This window comes from Betta splendens, chromosome 13 (assembly GCF_900634795.4).
Source record: "Betta splendens chromosome 13, fBetSpl5.4, whole genome shotgun sequence".
NCBI lineage: Eukaryota > Metazoa > Chordata > Actinopteri > Anabantiformes > Osphronemidae > Betta > Betta splendens.
In genome coordinates, this window is record NC_040893.2 from 17773339 (window position 1) to 17794465 (window position 21127).

General features: G+C 47.9%; 1 protein-coding gene across 5 annotated transcripts in view; it reads right to left on the bottom strand.

The window, feature by feature from the left end:
- Positions 1 to 4572: 4572 nt before the first annotated feature.
- Positions 4573 to 21127, bottom strand: part of cadm2b (cell adhesion molecule 2b) — a 91085-nt gene continuing 74530 nt past the window's right edge. For 2 of the 5 annotated variants that reach the window (XM_029170882.3, XM_029170880.3), the window contains 8 exons: positions 17097 to 17249; positions 16467 to 16604; positions 11357 to 11515; positions 10954 to 11044; positions 10548 to 10726; positions 7874 to 7900; positions 6400 to 6522; positions 4573 to 6325 (listed from right to left, as the gene is read on the bottom strand). In XM_029170882.3, the coding sequence (XP_029026715.1) occupies positions 6207 to 6325; positions 6400 to 6522; positions 7874 to 7900; positions 10548 to 10726; positions 10954 to 11044; positions 11357 to 11515; positions 16467 to 16604; positions 17097 to 17249 (989 nt within the window). In that variant the 3' untranslated portion in view covers positions 4573 to 6206. The remainder of the gene's footprint in view (positions 6326 to 6399; positions 6523 to 7873; positions 7901 to 10547; positions 10727 to 10953; positions 11045 to 11356; positions 11516 to 16466; positions 16605 to 17096; positions 17250 to 21127) is intronic. The other 3 variants (XM_029170881.3, XM_029170884.3, XM_029170885.3) reach the window with 3 other exon arrangements.

The following is a 21127-nucleotide window of genomic DNA, read 5'->3' on the forward strand; positions in this document are numbered from 1 at the left end:
AGCAAAAGTAAACTCAATAATCAAAGCAATTAAAACACAATCAGTCGTGTTTCCAGAGAGCTCTGTGAAAACTTGGCCCAGCAGCTCTTTGGGATTCCGGACCTTCCCTCCCGATGACCCCTCAAGGTGAACTCTTGTATGGTCGTCCATCCCATGAATACTAAATATGGCTGAATTAAACATTTTCTCTCTTCTCACTAGTATTTAATCAGTTGTCTTACTGCGCTGTCTGTCTGGAGTAATCCCTGAGGCTCACATCACACACACTCAGCATCATAAAGACCAGCGGAATGCTTCTCCGGATGCATTGGAGCCTCTTTGTAACACCCTCTGCAGCTTTCTTCCCATAAATCTACACATTTGTCCTTTAGTAGTATAATATATATAGGAAATGTGTGGAAATTCAACCCAAATTACAGATGACAGACGTATATTTTCCAGTCAGTGTTTTCTTAAAATGAGTCTTAACATCAGATATCGCATCTGTTGAGAATTACCTGCAGATCCTCCCACCTTTCTGTTCACCTGCAACTTAACTTAAAACTGAATATGTGATGTGAAATAAACGAGGCAGTGATGAAATTTCAAACAATGAGCAGAGCGATCATCGCTTGTGAGCAATTTAAGTGCCTGTAATACAACATATGTATTTATACGGAATGTGATTATTGAGGAATTAGACAAAGCACAGAGCAAACAACAGACAGCGCAGCGTTGAGCCCAAGCATATGTTGTGTCACTGTTGCCGTCTTCGAGGCGTTTCATCCTCATGTCTGTTAAAGCATCCAGCGGAGGGAGCGAGGACCTCTTGTCGTCAGGCTGACGCTAGCGCCTGATGGCAGCCGGCCTCCTGCATCCTGCATCCCGTCCTGCAGCCGGCTTCACCCCGAGGACGCGATCGGCCGTTTGCTGAGCAGAGGCCTGTTATTGAGGGAGACAATGAGCTGGTGGCTCATCATCCTTCGCTCGTCATCCACTCATTAACTGGCTAATTATGCATCCAGCCACTAACATAACTCTTCGTTCGTCACGTTTCCTGTGTGGCTGTTCATCATTTCCGGTGTTTCCAGCTAAGATAAATGCTACCGTGGCATTTAAAGAAGCCTACAGATGTTTAATAGGCTGGAAACATACGATCATCTCTGAGGATAAATGCCTTAATAAAGCGCATTGTTGTGTTTTCACCCTAAAGAAAATGCTCCGTTATCAAACTGCAGCTGAGATTTTCCATAGTTGTCATTTCACTGGAGGAACATCAGTCTCCTACTCACTAATACTCCAACTTTAATTAAGTCTCTGGTGACTTCCTTGGAAGAATCTCAAGTGCTCAACTCCAAACAGATGGCACGCTATTTATTGCATACCTTATGCCACAGGTACTAGCTTTCTTCCCCCCAGAAGTCTACCCAAGACAAGGCTGCTTTATGTTCTCTCCTGGGTCTGCACGATTCAAAATTCAACCAAACAATACTGGAATGTTTGTTTTAATTAGATCTAAAAATACAATATAGAATAAATCAAGTGCAGGCAGACAATCCCAGGCCGGGCTATTTAAAGACGAACAGAGACGGCGGCTGTGTGGATGAATGGCTTTAAAATACAGCGGGTAGCCCTGTTTCAGTTATCAGTCCACTGTGGCCTGATTCGAACATCCGAGCCGGCGCCTCACAAAGTGGGAGCCCTCATGCAGCAAACAAGGGAATTGTATCTGACTGTACACATTCATCCAGGCTAATGGCACGGTGATGCATCCAGAGGGATACACAAGCTCATGTTCTTTGTTCCAGATCATTTGACTCCTTCTAACTTCCACTCGACCCTGTCACAAGTGGAAGCGTGAGTGATCTGTTTAATCTCATCAAATGTGATTAGGCAGAACACATTTCAAGATAATGTCCTCCGGCCCCCTGATTCAGCAGCGATACAGATGAGGCGTGAACGCCGGAGACATAAGTCAAACGGGGGCCTACGGGGGCCCGGCCGCGCTCCACCTATTAGCTCCACACCACGATTTGCTATTTGAGCACGCACAAATGTAAGAAAATGTTTCACTAATCTCGCTCCGGGTGTTTTGATGAATTTGCATCATTCCAGGAGTGCACCTGCGAAGCTCGTCGGCGTCATCGTGAGACTTTCTCCAAGGTAGCGGCAGCGTTGTAAACACGCCGTTATTATTCTGCCCGATTCTCCATTAGAATGAGCTGTCAGTCAAAGACAAAACCATTTACACAAACAATGCAACCTTGCGCTTCTAAGGGCAATGATAAGAGACTCCCAACACAAAGTTCCCAAAATAAAAAGGAGGATATTGAAAAATGGTGAATTTTCATCTTCCACTGTCTGCTCTTTCCACCTCATCTTTGGGGGCAGAACAATGAATACAAGTAAAACTCATCCAAAATATTTGTCATAGCTGGCAGGCAATATAAAAGATGAGAATAGATGAATAGATCTTTTTTCCCACTTGGGAATATTGTGATTATTCTTATCAGTAAATACAGTATTGAGTCAAGGTCTCTCAATCACTGGGTTGTTCCACAACGCCACTAATACCTGTTAAATCCGTAATTAAAAACACGATCAAGAGGACAAACATTTCCTCATCTCTTTCTGTGGAGCGTTCGCCTCGCGATCCCACTCCATCTTCGAAATCCTTTGATCCCTTTACTTCCTCAGCAAATCACCCAGTGATTTACACAAGGCAATTTACATGCTCGGATGGTGAAAACAAGTGGAATCACTCTTATTCCCGCGTCAGGCGTCGTGCCGTTAATCCAGAAGAGAGACCACTATTTATGTCAGGGTTTGAGGGCTTCGTGCTCAGTCTGGGTTCGCTTGTCGCTAATCTACAGCGCGACTGTGGGATGAAAAGGCAGATTGTGTTGACAACAGTCTGGTGCGAGTTACTAAAGAAAGAAAAGAAAAATCCTTTCTTCTTAGTGTTTGTTAAGACTTCCACAGACAGCAGCGCACCCAGTCCACCGAGCAACGACTGCTGCAAAATCTATTAGCTCCAGAATGAATGTTGAACACGGCCCCGTCAGAACAGGCCTTTAGAAACACTATGTTAAAGTGTAATAATGTTTTTTAAGATATCAATTTGTCCCTTAAGGATTTCGTCAGAGACTTCTGTTCTGCTCCGATAAGAGCTCATTGTGAGCTGGAGCTGACACAGGCGCTGCCCGCGGGCCGCAGCGGGGATCACTTTCTGCCGTTCCGAGTCCTGGGAGGCCTCAGAGGTCACGCTGCGATTGTTCCACGACCCTCGGTGCCGTTCTCACATTCCAAGGGCAGAGGGAGGAGTCCGTCCTCCGACCGTTTTCCCACGCGATACGCAATTCTCTAAATTATGATGGATTCTCGGCGACTTCGCGCCAGGCGTTACTCAAGACAGTCCATCTCTATTAGAATGACTTAACGAAGCACTGAGCTTTTAATAAACGCGATGTTTATTTCGACTGGCTGGGATGTTGGTGGTAATGATTATGAAGCGACGCCAGAAGCCGCCTCCCGCGGGAGGGGAGGGGGTGAGGGGGTGAGGAGGGGGGAGTAAAGGCGACGGGCGAGCCCGGCAGATGGTTTGGCCGGACGGCGCGTTGATAATGGCAACATTAGCCGCGAAGCTACATTATCCTCAAGGTCGATGGGGGAAGAGCGGAGGATCATAATGACTCGGGCCCCGCGTCGTGGAACGAGACCCTCCTCAAGGCTGAGCACAGTAATCTGCATCTACGCGACCTGGCGTTTTGAAACAGGTCCTGTGATCAGCGATGATGAAAGGGGCCAACGGAGTAAACTTGAAGATCTGCTTTGATCAAGTGCGAGTTGGGCAAAGTCTATTTTCCACCACACTACACTCGGTGTCCATAGAGTCGACCTTATTTACATAATGTAATTATAATGCACATTTGAACCAGGGGGTTGAAATATTTACATCGCACCCCCCTCCTGTAGCAACGGGTATTAGCATGTATTTAATGCACCAGCACATATATTAAATCTGCACATCTACCATTCAAATGCCTCACTTATCATCCATTCCTTCTCAATCACTAATACGTTTGACCCCAAGTGCCGTCGGGTCACTTCCGGTCGGCGCCGTCAGCCGCGTCCCGCCGTCGGACGTCACATTGCAGTTCGCCTCCAGTTCCCCCTCGTCCGGTTTGAGCGGCTTCGCCTCCGCCTCCGCGTTGACGTCTGCGGGTGGTTCGCACGCGGCTCCACGCAGCCGCTGCGTGACTCCACTCTCCCCTTTGTCGCCGCGCATTAAGGCGCAAATCACGAGCGGAGCTCTGAGCCTCGAGCAATCTTCCTGAGGAGCCTCATGCGTTTTTAATCCTTCCACATTCTAGACACTTTGCATATATTATTAATACTAAAGGCTGAGTAATACTCAACAGTTGCGCGGAATAGCAATCGCAGCGCAGCTCTGTCCGTCAGCATTTGCTCTGTATATTTGTATGATAATGGCCGTGGACGGCGTGGCAGCATCCGAAGCGGGTGAATGTGGTGAGTGTGAATAACGGTGTAGGTTCACAAGAACAAAGCTTTACAGACCCTGGAACCACAAAATGGCAGTTTTCCACTTGTTCATATTTTAATCTGCACTTTTTTCTCGTTTTCTTTCTTTTTTTTTACAGTGGCATAGTTGAAAAATGAATATTCAATACTGAGAAAAAAGCAAACCTCACACACCCCCCCATAAAAAGCAAATTAGTTACAGCGATTCAAACTTTGTACAAAATGAGTTATTTATAGCATCAGACCGAACTAACAAATAACATGTGTGAGCATTGGTAATGTGGGTCAATGTCTTTGATATCGTGACTATGTACAGTGAGGGGATGTCTGATTCTCCAATGCCTCAACATGTCAGTAGGACTGTTTGCAGCGAACTCAAAGGCCATAACGGTGATCCTTGTATTGTTTTTATGATAAGTAACAGAATTAAAATATGGAAAAGTTGATGTCAGACAACTACTTTAGGAATAACAGCAATAATATCAATCAATATAGTATTATATAATAAATGTCAATCAATTGTAATAATAAATACATGTATTTTTTTAAACATTTTCAGCAATTTATGAGAATCCCTGTGCGAAGAAATCTTCAAAAGTGTGAAAACAATCTCATCAAAGTGAGAAGAACCGATGTGTGGCGAAACTAAAAGCTATAACCAGTGTTCTTCCTCGTACTAAAATCAAATACTTACACCTTATGTACACGCCGTCTGGCAGGATCAAACAAAACGCTTGTTACATAAATGGAAGAAGTTCAGACCGGTGGGATATTTAAATACTGTATATGCTAATATACAAACTGTAATGTGTCAGGGATCCAAAGATTCAACAATATTGTTCACCAATATTCACGTTAGCAAAGTAATGTACAGCAATACCCACACGTTGAGCATAGTTCAATAAAATCCAACACAAATGACGAACCCCCACAAGGTTCCACTCATCCCGTTACATCAAGTCACAGTCCGAAACTCGGGCTCCTCATCCTCAGGACCACACGTGTACCTGCGCTCGCCTGCCTCCATCGCTCTATCTAGACTCAGGTCCAATCCTGAGACGGCGGACGTGCCTCCGTCCCTCCGTGTTAGTCCTCAGACTTTGTGCTTTAATTTTCTAACTTGTACAAATGAACAGCGTGAGGAAATTTACAGGGAGTGTGTTTCACCTAGAGACAATCGCACGGATTGTGCTTCTGCGTTTTGTTTTGTCAGTGTCTGGTCGGCGTCGTGACGATTTTTACAGTTTGGCCGTTAAACTCCAGGCAACATCCGTAAAACATGACTCACCTCAACGTAATCTGCTCATAAAGCTAAACAGTCTGAAAAGCTAAAACTGGACTCAAAGTTGAACCGAAGCACGTTTCTCGTTGCCTCTGATTTTTAAAAAGTCTGAAAAAGTTGTTTACCGGGCGCGAGAGTCGAGAAACAAAAGAAATGCACAGCATTTAGGCACTGTCAAACTCAAAGGGAGGCCGTCCGGGTGTAAACGGTCGTTCACTGATCACAAAAGAAACGAAAAGAACAACAACGCTGTAATAACAGAGGCTTTGAAAACAGGCACAACCACAGAGAATAGGAAGAAGAAGAATATGTGAAGTAAAACAGATCGCGTGGTGACGCTGGGAAACAGCTCAGAGTTGCATGTCTGCTCTCCAAAGTTGTGACGGAACAAAGAGGGAAAGGTCTAAATGAAGTATTCTTTCTTCTCCTCCGCGTGCACGTGGTTCCCCTCCGCGTTGATGATGGCCGTGTCTGCGTCGGGGGCGTCCTCCGCTCCTTTGGCCTCGTGCGTTAGATACGTCCCTGGTGACAAGGAGCTCACGTGAGCACGCTGCGTGGATTCACGCTCACCGAGCACGGGCGCGTGCGCTGTTTACCTTTATGCCTGGCGAGATATCGGCCCAGGACTATTATCAGGCACAGGGTGATGAACACCACGACTGCGACGACGCCGCCGATCAGCGCGTGGTCCGGTCCGTGTGGTCCTAAAGAGTTCGGATCTGGCACAAGACAGACACATAGACGGAGGAGAAGGCGGGTAGATATTAGCAACCAGAGTTCAGCTCCTGCATTCAAAGAAAAGAAAAAGAAAATCCACATGTAGCGTTTACACTTGTGAACAAAAGCGGAACATCCCGCCACCTTTCGCACGAGCCGACTCGGCTGCTTTGAACTGCGGCGGTGAAGGCGTAATCGCAGGTAATACTACACGTGCCTGCGCAACTCAGAGACGCGGCATTAGCCGCGGCACGGAAACCGGAGCCTCGCTCTGCGACTGCGCCCCGCGTTCTCTGCCAAAGCCTCCACACACACCGTCACTCGCGCTGCTCCTCGACTGCTGCCACGTTCTGCAGCTGAGCATGGTTTTTTTCATCGTTTTTAAAAGAAGCGTTACTTAACACGAGACACCCTCCGTGAGCGCGAGCTGAAGGTCCCCCCGTGCCTTAGTGTCTGTCCTGTAATAAACTGTAAGTGGCTGTGTCTTCGCCGCCGTGCGCCCCGCGTGCTCTCATTATCTCAAGCTGATGAATGACCATGACTCGCGCTCGCGTTTGCAACGTGACCCTGGGAAATGACGGCGGGGATGTTCCTACAAACCTCGTTATGCGCCTCTCCTAAACGGGACGCGACCCGAAGTCACAGGTCGCGGAAATAAAAGAAAGGCAAATATAAAGGATGAAAAGTGCATGAAAGGAACATGCGCTTTGTTTGACTCCATGCAAAAGAGGCACTTCAGGCTTCAAGGATGGAACAACTAGTTTTGGTTCAATGCAACTCTGGTTGCATGTTGGTGGAGAAAATGGTGTGTACATGTAAACATGTACTTCCAATGTCAACAAGGCGCATAAGCGATTCCCACTGCAGTCAGCGGTGACACCGAATCAAAACACAATGTGAGCAAAAAACACTCACTGGCCACTTTATTGCATTGGGCAGTGCAGGTGTCCCTAATAAAGTGACCATTCAGTGTGGATCTCAGATCATTAGTACATAAGAAATGAACCCAGAAGACTATGCGGACGTTTTCACTTCTACGTGTTCAGATTCTTGGAGGAGAGAAGAATTTCATCTTTCTGCTGTAATCACATAATCTGGAATCAAATATTTACCCACTGATACAATTTCCAGCCCGGCTCCACTCACATAGAACCGTCTGGTTCTGTTTTACTGTGCAAAGAATAAACAAAGCGGAAACATATTGTGTCATAACTTATGCAGCCTGTGACGTGACAGCGGCCGGCGTCATGCATGGCGACGGCCCGGCTCATGCTGGGTGGTGTTTCCTGACCCAGGTCCAGATCCGACACACACTTCATCCGCTGTGCAACGAGCACCTCGCGGGGTATTTACCTGTTGTGGGCCCTGGGAAGTCTTTGGCTGTTGCCATGGTTGCAGACAGCGACAGCAGTGAGGGGAGACGAGGGGAACAACACCGTGATAAAGACAAGTGACCACAAAGTTCAAACAGATCATGTGACGTTAGCATGGTCTGTTCTTCTGTTGGAGCTCGACTGCGAAGCACCAGACACGCGCTCAACGGGAGCCGTTACTGAGGATAAGATACATACAGTCAATAGAAGCCTTTGTGTTCATCTGTCAACCTACACTGTTCTCACACTTACCTCTAATGGAACATATTTAACCGTTCTACTCATTTTAGACTATGTTTTATAGATTTAGATGATCTAAATGTCTTATTGTGTTAAGACCGATCCAGCTTTGTCGGATTCCACGCACACCGCGGCTCCGCTTCCTTCTGCGGGCTCCACCGAGTTCCATTCAACATGTTGGAACGAAGCTGGCTTTGCGGCTGTTTGATCAGACGGAATGTCCCACACGCGTGTGCGAGGCGCCGAACGTAAACATCATCTCTGATTGTTTACGGGAAACCTTAGCGGGCGTCCTCGCGGGTTAATTACCGCAATTACGCACAAGCCACACCGAAGTGAACGAGGGGGAAGCTGGCGGCAGCCGTTTAGCAAAACGGACGAACACTGCAAAAACAATAAAAAATAAAAATAAAAGTAGTGTCCTGTAATAACCTGCTGCGTTGTACGGAAAAGTATCTGAAGCCGCTAAAACGACGGCGTCTGCTGAATGAAAACAGGAACGACGGGAAGCGGAAGTCACGGCTCCACGCGGGAAAACTCACAGCCAAATAATTAAACGGCGCGAATCACCTGCGCGGCGGGTTCAGTCGGGTCTTTCGCCTCCGCCAGAAACGAGCAGAAGAACGGAGGAGGGGCACGAGGGACGACGCGCGAGGTCCCGCGCACACGACTCGAGCTCCGCAAGTGTAAAATGTGTGGCGAACTATCTGGAGGAAAGGATGAGTCACACACGAAGGCTTCGCATTCCCTACATCTGTTGAAGTTCCGAGCCGCTGATGATTGGTCGGTAAACAGGGAGCACGCGGAGAACGCAAACACCATATTGTGTCACGCTCGCCGGGGTGAAAACGGATAATAAATGGATGAAACGTGCGGCTAAACGCACAAACAGATGCAAACATCACTGGGCTGTGTTTGTGAAACTCCTGCTGGTTCTCTCAGAGCCTCGTCAACAGCTCACACGCATCATCGTACGTGGTGTTTCCTCCCTCTATCTAATAGAGGACTACGGCGTAATTGCAGACGATGATGAACTGTGCCGGAGCGGTGACATTTATTGCTTCTCGGCTCTCCTGCCATTAGCAAATCAGGCTTAGAGGCCGAGATGATCCGAGGAGACCCGCTAAGTATTCAGTATCCAGACACGGTGCAGCTCTGAAGAATCACTGTCATCATCAGTGGAAATGAGCCCGTCTCTCATCTTTCACCTGCTCCACTCAATTGGTCCTCCTCCTCCTAGCGGCCTTCGTGAGTAATGTGACGTGAGGAATCCAAGCGTGGTCCGGCTCGCGACACCCAGGTGTGACGTCACCGCCTGCGCCCGTTCCAGGAGTCGGAGATCGCGCGAGGCAACAAGGACCCGTGCGTTTTAATGACGTCCCTCCCACAAAGAGTCTGAGGAGGTCCAACTTCTGAGCTGCGATAAGTCGCTGCTCTCTAATGTGGGGCTGTTTAATTGGCAATAAATGGGAATAAATAAATCCGTGTTGAGTTTTAAAAACGCCCTGCTCTTTTTTGTGTTTCTACTCGGCTGTCTTTGATAAAACTTATAAACACGAGCTGCCGAGGCCTTAATGATCCGCTTCCTGCTCCGCGCTGCCTTTATTCTCTCGGCTCCTCCGCCGTCTCGGGATTAATTTATCTCTCCTCCAGGCGCTACTCAGCAGCTAAATTCTGCGTCCTTAACACTTTTCCCGCCGTTTCCTCCCAGGAAGCGTCCGAGCGCTGAACCTGCGCGCGCCGAGGTGAACTGCGTTTCTCCGCAAGCCGCTGGATTCTTTAAGGAAATGTGCTGTTAGCGCGTGACCTGCAGATCATGACGCTGGAAAACGAGCAGCTCCTAAAATAGCCTGCACGCTCACTGGCCTAGTAACCGTCGTCCAGGAAGGCAATAAATCTACTCCAGCTTTGTTATTGAGCTCAGTCGGTGCTGGACTTGTACTGGAATTAAACCGAAAGATGGTTTTTCTTATTCATTTTGATGTAATGGCCAAACCGTCTCCTAATTGGAGCACCCTGCGTGATTATGGTGATACGAATACGAAATTATCAAATATTTTACACGTCTTTAAAGCTAAGATCATAGATGATAAGAGTCAAATGAATCGAATGAATGTGTACAGCAGTAAGCAGCGGTTGGTTCCAATGTTTGGCAGATTTGGGGGAAAACACAGTAAATCCATGAAGTTCTGAATGCTAATAATCACACGCTGGGATGTGATATTTGCTGATCATAAGCAGAATCTAACGCCTGTCTGACCAACTCCAACCTTTGCTGGAGTCTTTGTAATGAGCAGCCGCCGCCGCCGCCGCCGCCGCCTGTGAGCGAGGACGGCGTCTGCTGCAGAGCCTCGGATGTGAAGCCACAACAGAGCTGATCTGTCGTAGGGGCTAGTCTTTACTGAGGTACCCACCATATACAAACAGTATATACTCTGCACTGCTGGTCCCCAGGTGGTTGCTGGCCTCGCAGCGGTATGTGCCATTGTCTGTTTTGTTTAGTGTCGTGATGGTTAGCTCCCTGCCCTCCACAATCATACGCTCAATGTCTGGCAGCTCTCCTCCATCTTTAGACCACAACACTGCTTCAGGTCTAGGAAAGAAAACACAGACAACACTGTATTTTCTTTTTTTTTTAATCCTATTAATTACAATTTTTAAAATGTTTAGAACTTCAAAGTAAAACTACAGGATTCTTTTTTTTTTTTTTTTTGAAAAACTACATGCTGTGATAAAGAGGTATCACACTGCAAGTCCAATTAGTTTAGACTTAGTTTAAATTCTAACAACTACCACCAAATCGAATAAGTGCCAACTTACATCGGGTTGCCTATGGAAACACACTCCAATTTGAAGTATTGGCCTTCTTGTGGAATAATCAGTGAATGTGTGATCTCCAGATAGGGAGGATCTGCGAAGAAGAGACAAAAAGATCCAACGCTGTGACAGTCCTGTGCGGCAGAGGCTTTCACACTCACAAAGTGCAGCAGTAGTTAGCTCTTTACCCACTCGGCAGCTCTCAGCTCCGGCCCATATTCCGGTTCTGCTCCGGCTACCAATCCGCTACCTGCAAACTAATCCTGCGCTAATCCTGTTCAAATGCAAAGCTAAACCTGCACACAAAAATGTAATCTCAATCCTCGCATTTGCTCTCAATGCTAATCTGAGGGCTAATCCAGAGGGGGCGTGGTGTGTGTGTGTGTGTGTGTGTGACGGCACTCACAGTGGACCTCCAGGACCTCGGTGGTCATGTAGGGGCTGGACAGGGTGGCGTGCTCCACGCTGCAGGTGTAGGCCACGCCGTCGTCCCGCTTGTCCACCTGGAACTGGAGGCTGCTCCGCACCGTGAAGGACTTCCCCGTGGCGTTCACCTCCTTGGAGCCTGCGGGGAGTCACAGCGTGAGCGGGGAGTCACGGCGCCCTCACGGCAAAGAGAGAAATCTGCATGCGCGTTAGCATCGTGAGCAACATGACAATGCTGCCTCTCTGACACAGACGGCGGCGGCGGCGGCTGCTGCTGCTGTTGTTTTCCTTTGCATCTCCTTCGAGAGCGAGCGAATCCGTGGCCTTTGAAAGTCAAGTCAAAGTAGAGTGAACAGCGAGGGGAGAGCAGTGTGAGCGCTGACTCGGTTGGTTGGGTGTGTTTTGCTCCTCCAGGACTCTTTCTCAAACATCCCAGTCAACACAAACAGGCAACACACTCCCCTGTCAGCATGGGGTGGTTTCTATAGCTGCAGTCCCACCTCCGCTCTCTTTCTACTTCTATTCCTCACTTCACCCTTTACACAGAGCTCGATCTGTGTTTGTTTTCTTCCCTGCTACACGATGTTGTTCTCATTTAGACGCTCTCTTAACTTATAATTGGAGGCGCTTCTCTGTAGTTCTTTGCTTCTCTACTGGCGCCGCTTGGTGCGTTAACGTCACAAACAGCCGTAGAGCATCGCTCCACAAAGGACTGCAGCGGTGCGTTCATGCTCCCGTGAGCGACGCCTGCCTCCGCTCTGCCTCTGGACGAGATCCGGTGCCAAGCTGAGCCTCGATACAGTACGAAATACGTACACAGGCAGCAATCGCTTCAAGGCCTGCCTGTTTTACATTCTATGAAACACAGATCAATCATCATCGTCGTCATCATCATCATCATCATCATCATCATCAACATCAACATCTGTTCCACTGGTAGTTGGTTTTTGATTTTTCTTATGATGTCATACTATTACTGCCACTTCCTGTTGTCTTCAGTTGTTATAAAATGAAAAAAATGAGCCTCACTCAAAAAAGTTAATAGAAAGTAAATGAGTCCTTTTACTGAAATACTAATTAAATCAAAAAACATGTTCAGTATGACAAGATTTAAAATCTGATTGTGAAACTAAAACCAACCAACAAAGTAAAAACAGAAGGAGAAAGAAAACAATTTCACATCCAGCTCTTATTGAGTAATATGTCGCAGTTGAGAACAATAAAAAAAAATATATCAAACATTAAGACTTGTTTGAGCATATGGGAACATCAGACGCCTTTCATTTGAGAGTCAAACACGCCGCCTCTTGCCCTGAAGAACATGAGGGTGATAGGAAGTGCCTCTGCGGCGTCAAACACAATCTCTCCAGCTTCTCCTCTCATTCGTCAAGTCGCCTGCAGCATCAGACCTGCCGTAGAGGAGCTGTCAGTCTGATTCCAGCGGTGCGAGCGGAGCCAGGAAGCACAGGAAGTGGGAATAAGTGGGAATAAAGAGCAGCTGATTCAAGCTCAAAGTTGTTGTATTTGTCCAAAGCTGCTACTGCTTAGCTTTAGCTTCCACTGGAATGGTTTTTAATTTTGATTTTAGTCTGGGGCAGTTGTTCTGCAGGTGGAGGGGCAGGTGGGACATGCAGCACTGCATCAGAAGAGCTGATGAGCTTGAGATCGGAGAACAAGGAAAAGCCAAAACTCTGGGAAGTCCTTGAGGACTTTTGGAAAACCAACGTGAGGCTGACTGACACAGAGCCAGACAGAACAGGGAACCTCCTTTTACTGTAAAGGATGTGGAAAAACAACCTCCTCCCAAACTAATGCAGCCTGTTTCCATGAATTCCTACACGATTCAGTTCAACATTCAACATTACTCTGTGTTTCAGACTGAAGTAAAGACTGTAACACATTTCAACGTTCTGTTATTATCTTGTGTTAAAGCGAATTTTTACCTTGACTTTTACCTTCCTGTAACATGGTAAATATACATTTTTTATCAATGTCAAACATCCCTGATTTTAAATGATTCTGATACTGTCTCACAAAATAAAACGGGATCAGCAGATAATGAATGAGAACTGCTCGATGGTGCCTTGTCCAGTAGAAAACTGGGCTGAGCAGCGTGTTTATGATAAATAACATCTAACTTTAGGTCTCAGTAAACATTAGCACAAAAGGTTAAAAATCAACAACTAACAGATTCAGGGCAGCATTTGCCTTGAGTTCAGGTCAGCTGGAGCCAAGAGCAGCTGTTACAAAGGGGCAGAAGATCAGTGCTGAGTGTATGTGGGAATAGCATGTGATGCCTTTGGTTACAGAGCGGACGGATGAAGCCATTAAACGGGACTTTTTTGTTTCTTTAGCAAATAAACACTGTGCCAAGAGGTAAACAGATTAGCCGGCGCTGGAGTTTGAAAAGTGAGCATCTAAAAATAGCTCCAAGCATCATCTGAGGCAGAGAGAGTGAGAAAACACTTTGAGCTTCTTCAACATATGCTGCTGTATTTCTGTAATCTGCCTCTGTAATTCTGGTGGAGCAGCAGAAAACATTGCATAACGGCCGCTTTTAGACTCCTGATTAAAAGCCCATTCACAAGCAAACCCGGTGAGATACAGTAGACGAGGGCCGCGCGCCTCTAACACCGGCGTGTCATCCGTGCGCGCGTCCTTCTGTGTGAGCGCGATAATGAGCTCGCGCACGGGTGAGACACTTGATCTAGTTCTGAATGGCGAGGACGAACCTGCAGAAAGCTGTCAGTCTGCCGTGTTCACGCGGAGGCCGCGCGCTCGGACCGGAGGGCGTCTGGTGACGTCCATCAGAGCCGCACCGGGGTTCCGTTCTCGCGGACGTCTGGACAAGCGGAAGCGCTGCCGCTGCTGTTTATGCGTCACAATTAAAAGTTTGGAACAAACTCAAGCGTGTTGGGAATATTTGATGAGCGCTTGGTGGGATCGGGAAACGGAGGGAAGATGGAGTCGACTTAAAGGTGAAATAAAAACAAAACAAGTTGATTTTCATTACTTCATTTGCTCATTTGTGAGTCCACTTCTTAATGAGGCGGCGCACGCAGATTTAACTCCGCGATAATTGAACTAACTAACAACATACATGCATTTAAATGTGGTCTCGTCTCACTGTGAAATAATATATGGGCCACTTTATTTATGCAAAGCCAGTGACAGCGGGTGGATTGTTCCCTCAGTAGATTACAATTTGAAGCCTCGCTGTCATTCAGTGGCACAAGTAATTTGTATGGCTCTATACTCTGCAAACAAATAATTTGACACCGGATGACAGTTGCATTTTGAGGTTTGTAATGCTGCGTGCTTCTAATATAAATTGTTGAAAAACAAAATCATCAGAGCATGAAATAAATATGACATGTTTTCGCTATTACACCTGCTGCCGTCTCGCAGCTTTGTAGACCGGTCCCCCGGTGGGGATAGGTTTGACTGACAGCGGAAACCGGCGGCGATGATCTAGCACAGACGAACCAATGGCAGAACACGCTGCTCGCAGCACATCCTCGCTGAACAACGCCTCAGAGCGGCGCCCGCACGAGCCTCGGTGTGCGGCGCTGATTGACACTCCTCCACTTTGACACTTTGACATGGAAATGAAGTTTTTAAGTCGAGCCTCGCAGCCTCTGCTTTGCTCTTTGCCTCTCTTTGACTTGGAGATGCGTCACACCACGTCTGTTTGCCCAAGTGGCTTAATAAAAAGTCAAACTCAAAAGAACAGCTGTACACAACACAGACGGCACTTGGCCTATATACAGTGAAGGCCACTTTATTAGGTACACCTGTACAGTCTGGTCTGGTCTAATTAACTGTGGAGTGCATTATCCTGATTGGCTTAGCCTGGACAGGTGTACCTAATAAAGTGGCCATAGGCGATAAGCCTTGTATTTTCTCTGCATGCGTGTACATGCACGTATTTTATATCTCTGTATAATCTCAGAGGCTCTGGAGACGGACAGCCTGTCTGGACCGGATGCCGTGTGCCAGCTCTCCACTGGCCTTTCAGGAAACCTACGTGCACGTCATCCCAACGAGAAAACTTCATATCCCAGACTCTCTGCCATCAATCACCGCGCCACAGACAGAACCACCAGGAAAAAGCTCTGTGGTGCAAATCTTCAATAAAGAGCAACTGTTACACCGAGTCTCCGCAGCGGGCTCCGTTACATTAAAGCAGCGACACGCCGCTTACCTCCGCCATCAAATTGAGGAAAAACATTCCATTCCTGTCTTTTTTTCAAGTTTTTGTCTTTTTTATGGTTGTTTAAAGCAGAAATGAGACGCCGATAAAAGCTGTAAGAATACAAAGAGCAGCGCTTCACACGGTTCGGGATGAGGTACACAAGAAAGCGGAAGCTTGTGAGGCGCACGGCGTGAAACCTCTGCTGGTTTCGATCACCACACATCACACCATGTGCTGCCTAATGTATTGTTTCTGTCAGTCAGGGTGTCGTCCTCCCTCCAGCCGGGGTGGAGCCGGGCCTGCTGCCCTTCTGGGGCTCCTCTCGGATCCTCCTGGACTCGTCCTATCAATGCAACGAGTGGTGTTTAAGGGAAAAGGAGTCTGGGAGGAAACGATGCACGGTTTCAAGGCTGACAAGGACAAATGGGGGAACCGGCAAGATCAACTCATTACATGCGAACAGCACCAGGGTCTGCGCAGAATTCCTAACCGTCGGATAAATGAACACCTGGATGTGTGTCGAGCTGAGCGCCGTGCACGCGGCCTGGTTTCAGCTCCAAGCACGCGACATTTAACGAGCTCATTGCTGCATGAGCAGAAACGCGCCTTTAGACGCGTTCCTCGTTTAAAGCCGATGAGATTGTTGCCGTCTCTTTAAGTGTTGCATGATTGATAGACGTGCTGCACATCGCTGACCCGAGAGCACCGTCGCCTCACTGGCAGAGTAAACAGACCACTGTGCAGAACCCTGCGTATATGGGCCCGCCTCAGAACCCGCATCCGGGCTGCGACAGGCGCTGTCCTGAATCGCTTGGACAGCGACGCTGGAGGTTGGAGGTTCAACGCCGGCCGGCGGGCGCGTGACAGACACGTGACGGCGTGGAGGCGGACCTACCTTGGACCTCCTTGTCGTTGCGGAACCACCGGATGTTGGCAGCCGGCTTGCTGCCTGACGTGGTGCACGTGAGGGTGATGACGTCGTCCTCCTTGGCGGGTTTGGTGAAGCCCGTGATCTCCGGTCGCCCTGGTACTCCTGTGGAGCGCACACGCAGCAATAAACACAACACTTAATACGTCCAGTATTAAAAACCGGTTGCGTAGACGCGACTGACGGCTGCGTCCTCCTCTCCTCCAGTAACGAGCTCAAGCTGCACGTCTGCTGCGTATTTGAAGCTGGGTCATAAAGGACTTGCTGTCTGGATGCAAAGATCATCTTACAGACACATTCGTCTAAACGCTACGTGCCGATAGTGTGTGGGAGCTGACATTTATTGGACTATTTTCGCATATCTTTATAGACGCACCTGTCTGTTTACACAGGTTTCAAACCTGTAGGTTTTTTTTTGTCCATCTGGCAGAAAACTAAAGATAGAAACATTAACTTTCATCTCTTTTGAAAAGGCTAAAATGAAACACAAAGTTAGTTTCCTACGAAGCAGAAAAACAGCAGATTAAAGGTCCCGGTGCTGTCAGAGTCTTAGTGATGATCCAGGGCTTTAATGATGAAACAGACGGACACGCTCACCCAGAACGGTGAGGAAGGCCTTGGTGGTCTTGACGGGCATGGTGAAGAGCGAGCAGGTGTAGGTGCCCTCGTCCGACAGGCTGACGTCGCTGATTCTGATGGTGAGCTCCTGCCACGAGGCCCGCACCAGCTCGATCCGGTGGTCCCTCAGAGCTGCACAGAGAGCAAAGGGCGTGAGTCCGCGCCGTCCCCAGCGCCGCCGCCCGACCCGTAAAAGCTCGGCGGGTCATTCAGGCGACCTTCACCGGCACCGGAACCTGCGGTGCGCCGGCTTCTTTTTAAATTGTTGTTGAACGCAGCGAACACACACTGTGGCTAATGATTTGAAACACCTTCTTCACATTTGCATTCTAGGCAGACTCATTCATAGTCAGTGAGAATAGAGAAGCTATCACTGTAAGCACTGATGCATAGCAGCAGGGGAAAACAACTTAGTCCTACATTATAATGTTTATTTGGCTAGTTTACATTCAAAGCTAACATTCACTTACACTCCTGCTGCACATTAATACTCACTTTAGCATTTTTAGCAGCAGATGTTTGAGCATTCATATGGTCTGACCACAGTTAACTGTAGAGCTACGAAGTTACAGATGACTATTCTCCAACTTAATCGTTTTAGAGTCGCTGCAATATGATGAAATAAAGACTCGATGCATAAACGTGGGAGACGTTACTGCAGTAAACAATTTAATAATTTCATATTTGACTTTCAATTTTGTTCAAGCTTTACTCAAATAACAATAATCCAGCTGCTGGTGATAAAACCGCTATTGAGCTTTGTGATATAAAAAGGTTGTTGAAACAGCTTGAAACTGTTTTCGAGTCATGGATGTGGAAAGATCTCATTGTTCATCACATGATTTCATTCCAGAGCGAGCGTCCCACCACAGAGGGCACACAGGACGGTTCTCCATTGAATAAATGACACACATAATCCTCCGTCCCTTCAGGCCCGGTCCGCTCTCCAGACGCTCTTCATCACAACCCATTTGAGCTCTATTAGTTTGTGCAGCACGGGGACAAACGCGGCAAAATGCTGCAGAAGTAGCAGTTGATTAGGAGTTAATCAACGTGGCCGATGTGAAGTGGCGTGTTATCAGATAAAAGAAAGACATCTCTATGAAAATCATTAATCACTGGCTGCATTCCCATTTGATTTCTGCGATAAACACGCGCAGCAGACACGCGATACAATTAAATTAGATTGGCTGAAATGGCTATTAGATTTACACAGTCAGGTCATTATCAACAACACAGTTCTTCAGCTTCAATTACACCATATCATTTGACGATCATTATCATATAATCACACCAGCGCTAAAAAGTTAAAAATATATAAATTAAGATTGGCTATGAAGATATTGTTGGCCCCAATAAGTTTCTTATTAGATACTCTTTGTTATCCAAGAATAAAGAGGAGCGTAAATAAAAACAATCTTCAAGTCAGAATGAAACGCCCCACGCTGCGCCATCAGAGAGTCGGCTTATTGTGCGCTATGGGGCTTAATACAAACATCTGATAGTCGCACTGTAGCGAACCACATCCTGAAACAAAGCTGCTTGATGTTCTTTGTAGTTAAGCATCCTCGCTACAGAGGAAAATGCCCAGAGGCTCTGACAGAAAACAGCGATCCCCTTTGGTGGATAGGTGCGTTGGAGAGGTGATGGGGTTTAAGCACACATCATACAGGAAGTCAGGAGACATGAGAAGAACAGGCTGAGAGGATCAGAGCCTTCCAGGAGGCGACGCGGCGCACTCCCCCCAGCGTCTGACAACCAAGACGAGGGGAGGCTTTGTCGTAACCTTCCCTCGCTCCAGGAAGCCGGCAAACGCTGGGTTTCTAAGAGAAGGTCAGCGATGGCGCCTCTCTGCCTTTAACCATAATGGTGTGACCAGTAGAGCGCCTGGAGGAGCCGGGTGGAGCTATACTCTACAGGTGTACCTAATAAAGGGACCAGTGCATGCAGCAGTCGTCGTTTAGCTGCTCCCACGGCGCACAAACACAAACCCTGAAGCTCAATAACAGCACATTTAGTCTCGTTTCACAGCGGCACCGATTACACTGCGCCAACGGAGGACGAGGCAGCAAAAGCACTTTGAGAAGTTGTCCCGTAAACCACTGAAATCAAGTGAAATAAACAAGAAATCAAGCTGAAGAAAGCCTCCAAACGTCGCCTGATTCAATAGATGTGGAATATCACTCTAAATACCAAACTGTGCCCAAATGCAGCACAGGCCACTGATGATTTCGGGTGACATTTAAAGCACTAAATAGGCTCCAGCTCATTTTATCTTCGGAACAATATCACATTACAATCAAATCAGCGCTGAATTTAAATGTCAGCAGTTGAAAAAGTGATTCGGAGAGTTTGACGTAGAGGCTGAGCAGCAACTTACAGTTAAGCAAAACTTGACGGATGCTCTTTTGTCAGACAGCCGGGGGCTCCGCACAGCACACGGGTCAAACACACATTGATAGAACGCGAGGTGCAAAGGTTTGAATAACCCAAAGACAAGCGTTATCTATTACTCAAGCAGCATCTGGTCAGGAGACCATAACAGTAGGAGCCACCAGGCGGGGAGCCCGGCTTGTGGACAGATCCGTCACAATCAAACCCAAACGCCGGCAGCTGACAAAGCCTTTTTCCAGGTGCTTCAGGAAATCAATGTGATGAAAAGGTTCATTTTCCCCAAACTCTAGGTAGCGCTGCTCTGTTCATTCTGCTTGGGAGGAGGCATAAATCTGCACCTGACCTTGCGTGCGCTCCAGCCTTGCGGGATGGCAGCTTAATGCGCAGTACATCTCCCGTGATGGAGGCCTCACCAAGGCTGTCTCAAATCAGTAAAACTGACACCCCGCACCCCCCTCGGGCCACGGGATACAGTGGCTGTGGCCCTTTGATGCAAAGTAATGTTTGACTTGTTTCCCTGACAGTCGTCTCCGCAACCGACCACGTCAGAGGAGAACCGACCCAAGGTCTCCTGAGAAGGCAGAGTTTGTCAGATTCATTTTTAACAAGCTGTTGTACAGTAGGTCGATTTTCCTCAACGCTGCTGCAACGCCTTATGCCCAGAAACCCGTCTGGTATGCGAAGCATGTGCTCAAAGCAACTTAGCAGAGTTTGGCACGATGCTGACGTGCACGAGCGCGATCCGCACGCCGCTGAGCAGCAGGCAGATGTTAGCCGGCGCTTCCAGTCCAGAAACCATGAAGTATCTGCTCACAGCCCCGACAGGAAAGGCCGCCTCACGTCTCCCCATTAGTCTTGGAAACAAGCCGATGCCGCTCGGGTTCGGCCAAAGCGCGTACGTCCACAGCGTTTGCCCGTTTTTACATGGCCCGTACGCACTCCAAGCCAGTCCTGGAATGTGAAAGCGCTCGGCGTCCTTCAGCGAGAACACAGGGTCCTGGCACCCCCCCCCCCCCCCAACCCCGGCCCCCCCACCACCCCCACCCCCTTGCTCTCCAGCCAGGGGCTCCACTCTTTGCAATTAGAGCGTGTTTGCTGCTGGCTGTTGCTCGTTGAGCGACGGCGTGGGCGATTCTGGACGCGTTCCAGGGCCGGCGGTGCAGGCAAGGGGCTCTTTCCTACCACACATGTGGCTGCAATTAAGAGAAGGAAAGGGCCTTGTTCCAGAGGGCCATTGTTACTGCCTGCGCTCTCAGAGATCCCACTGAGCAGATGCTACTCAAATTGGACTCATTTTCAGAGCTTGGAGGAGGGAAGGAAAGAAGGAATTCTCCCGGCAGCTCGGCTCCATCCTCTATTCAAGTGGTGAATAATGACACTGAATATATTTTTGTCCATCCATTTTTCAACCTACTGACATAATCTTGATTGTACACTGTGGGGTTTTTCTGCCGCCGCCGAGTCCTCCGTCTCTAAATTGAATTATAAAAACATAAGAAGGGCCCTGAAGATAATTCCGCTGGTTCGGATCTGGGTGTTCAAGACACATTACAATGCAGCATGGAAACATCTCAGCATCATGAAACGCATTATTCCAAGGGCTGCTATACATTATA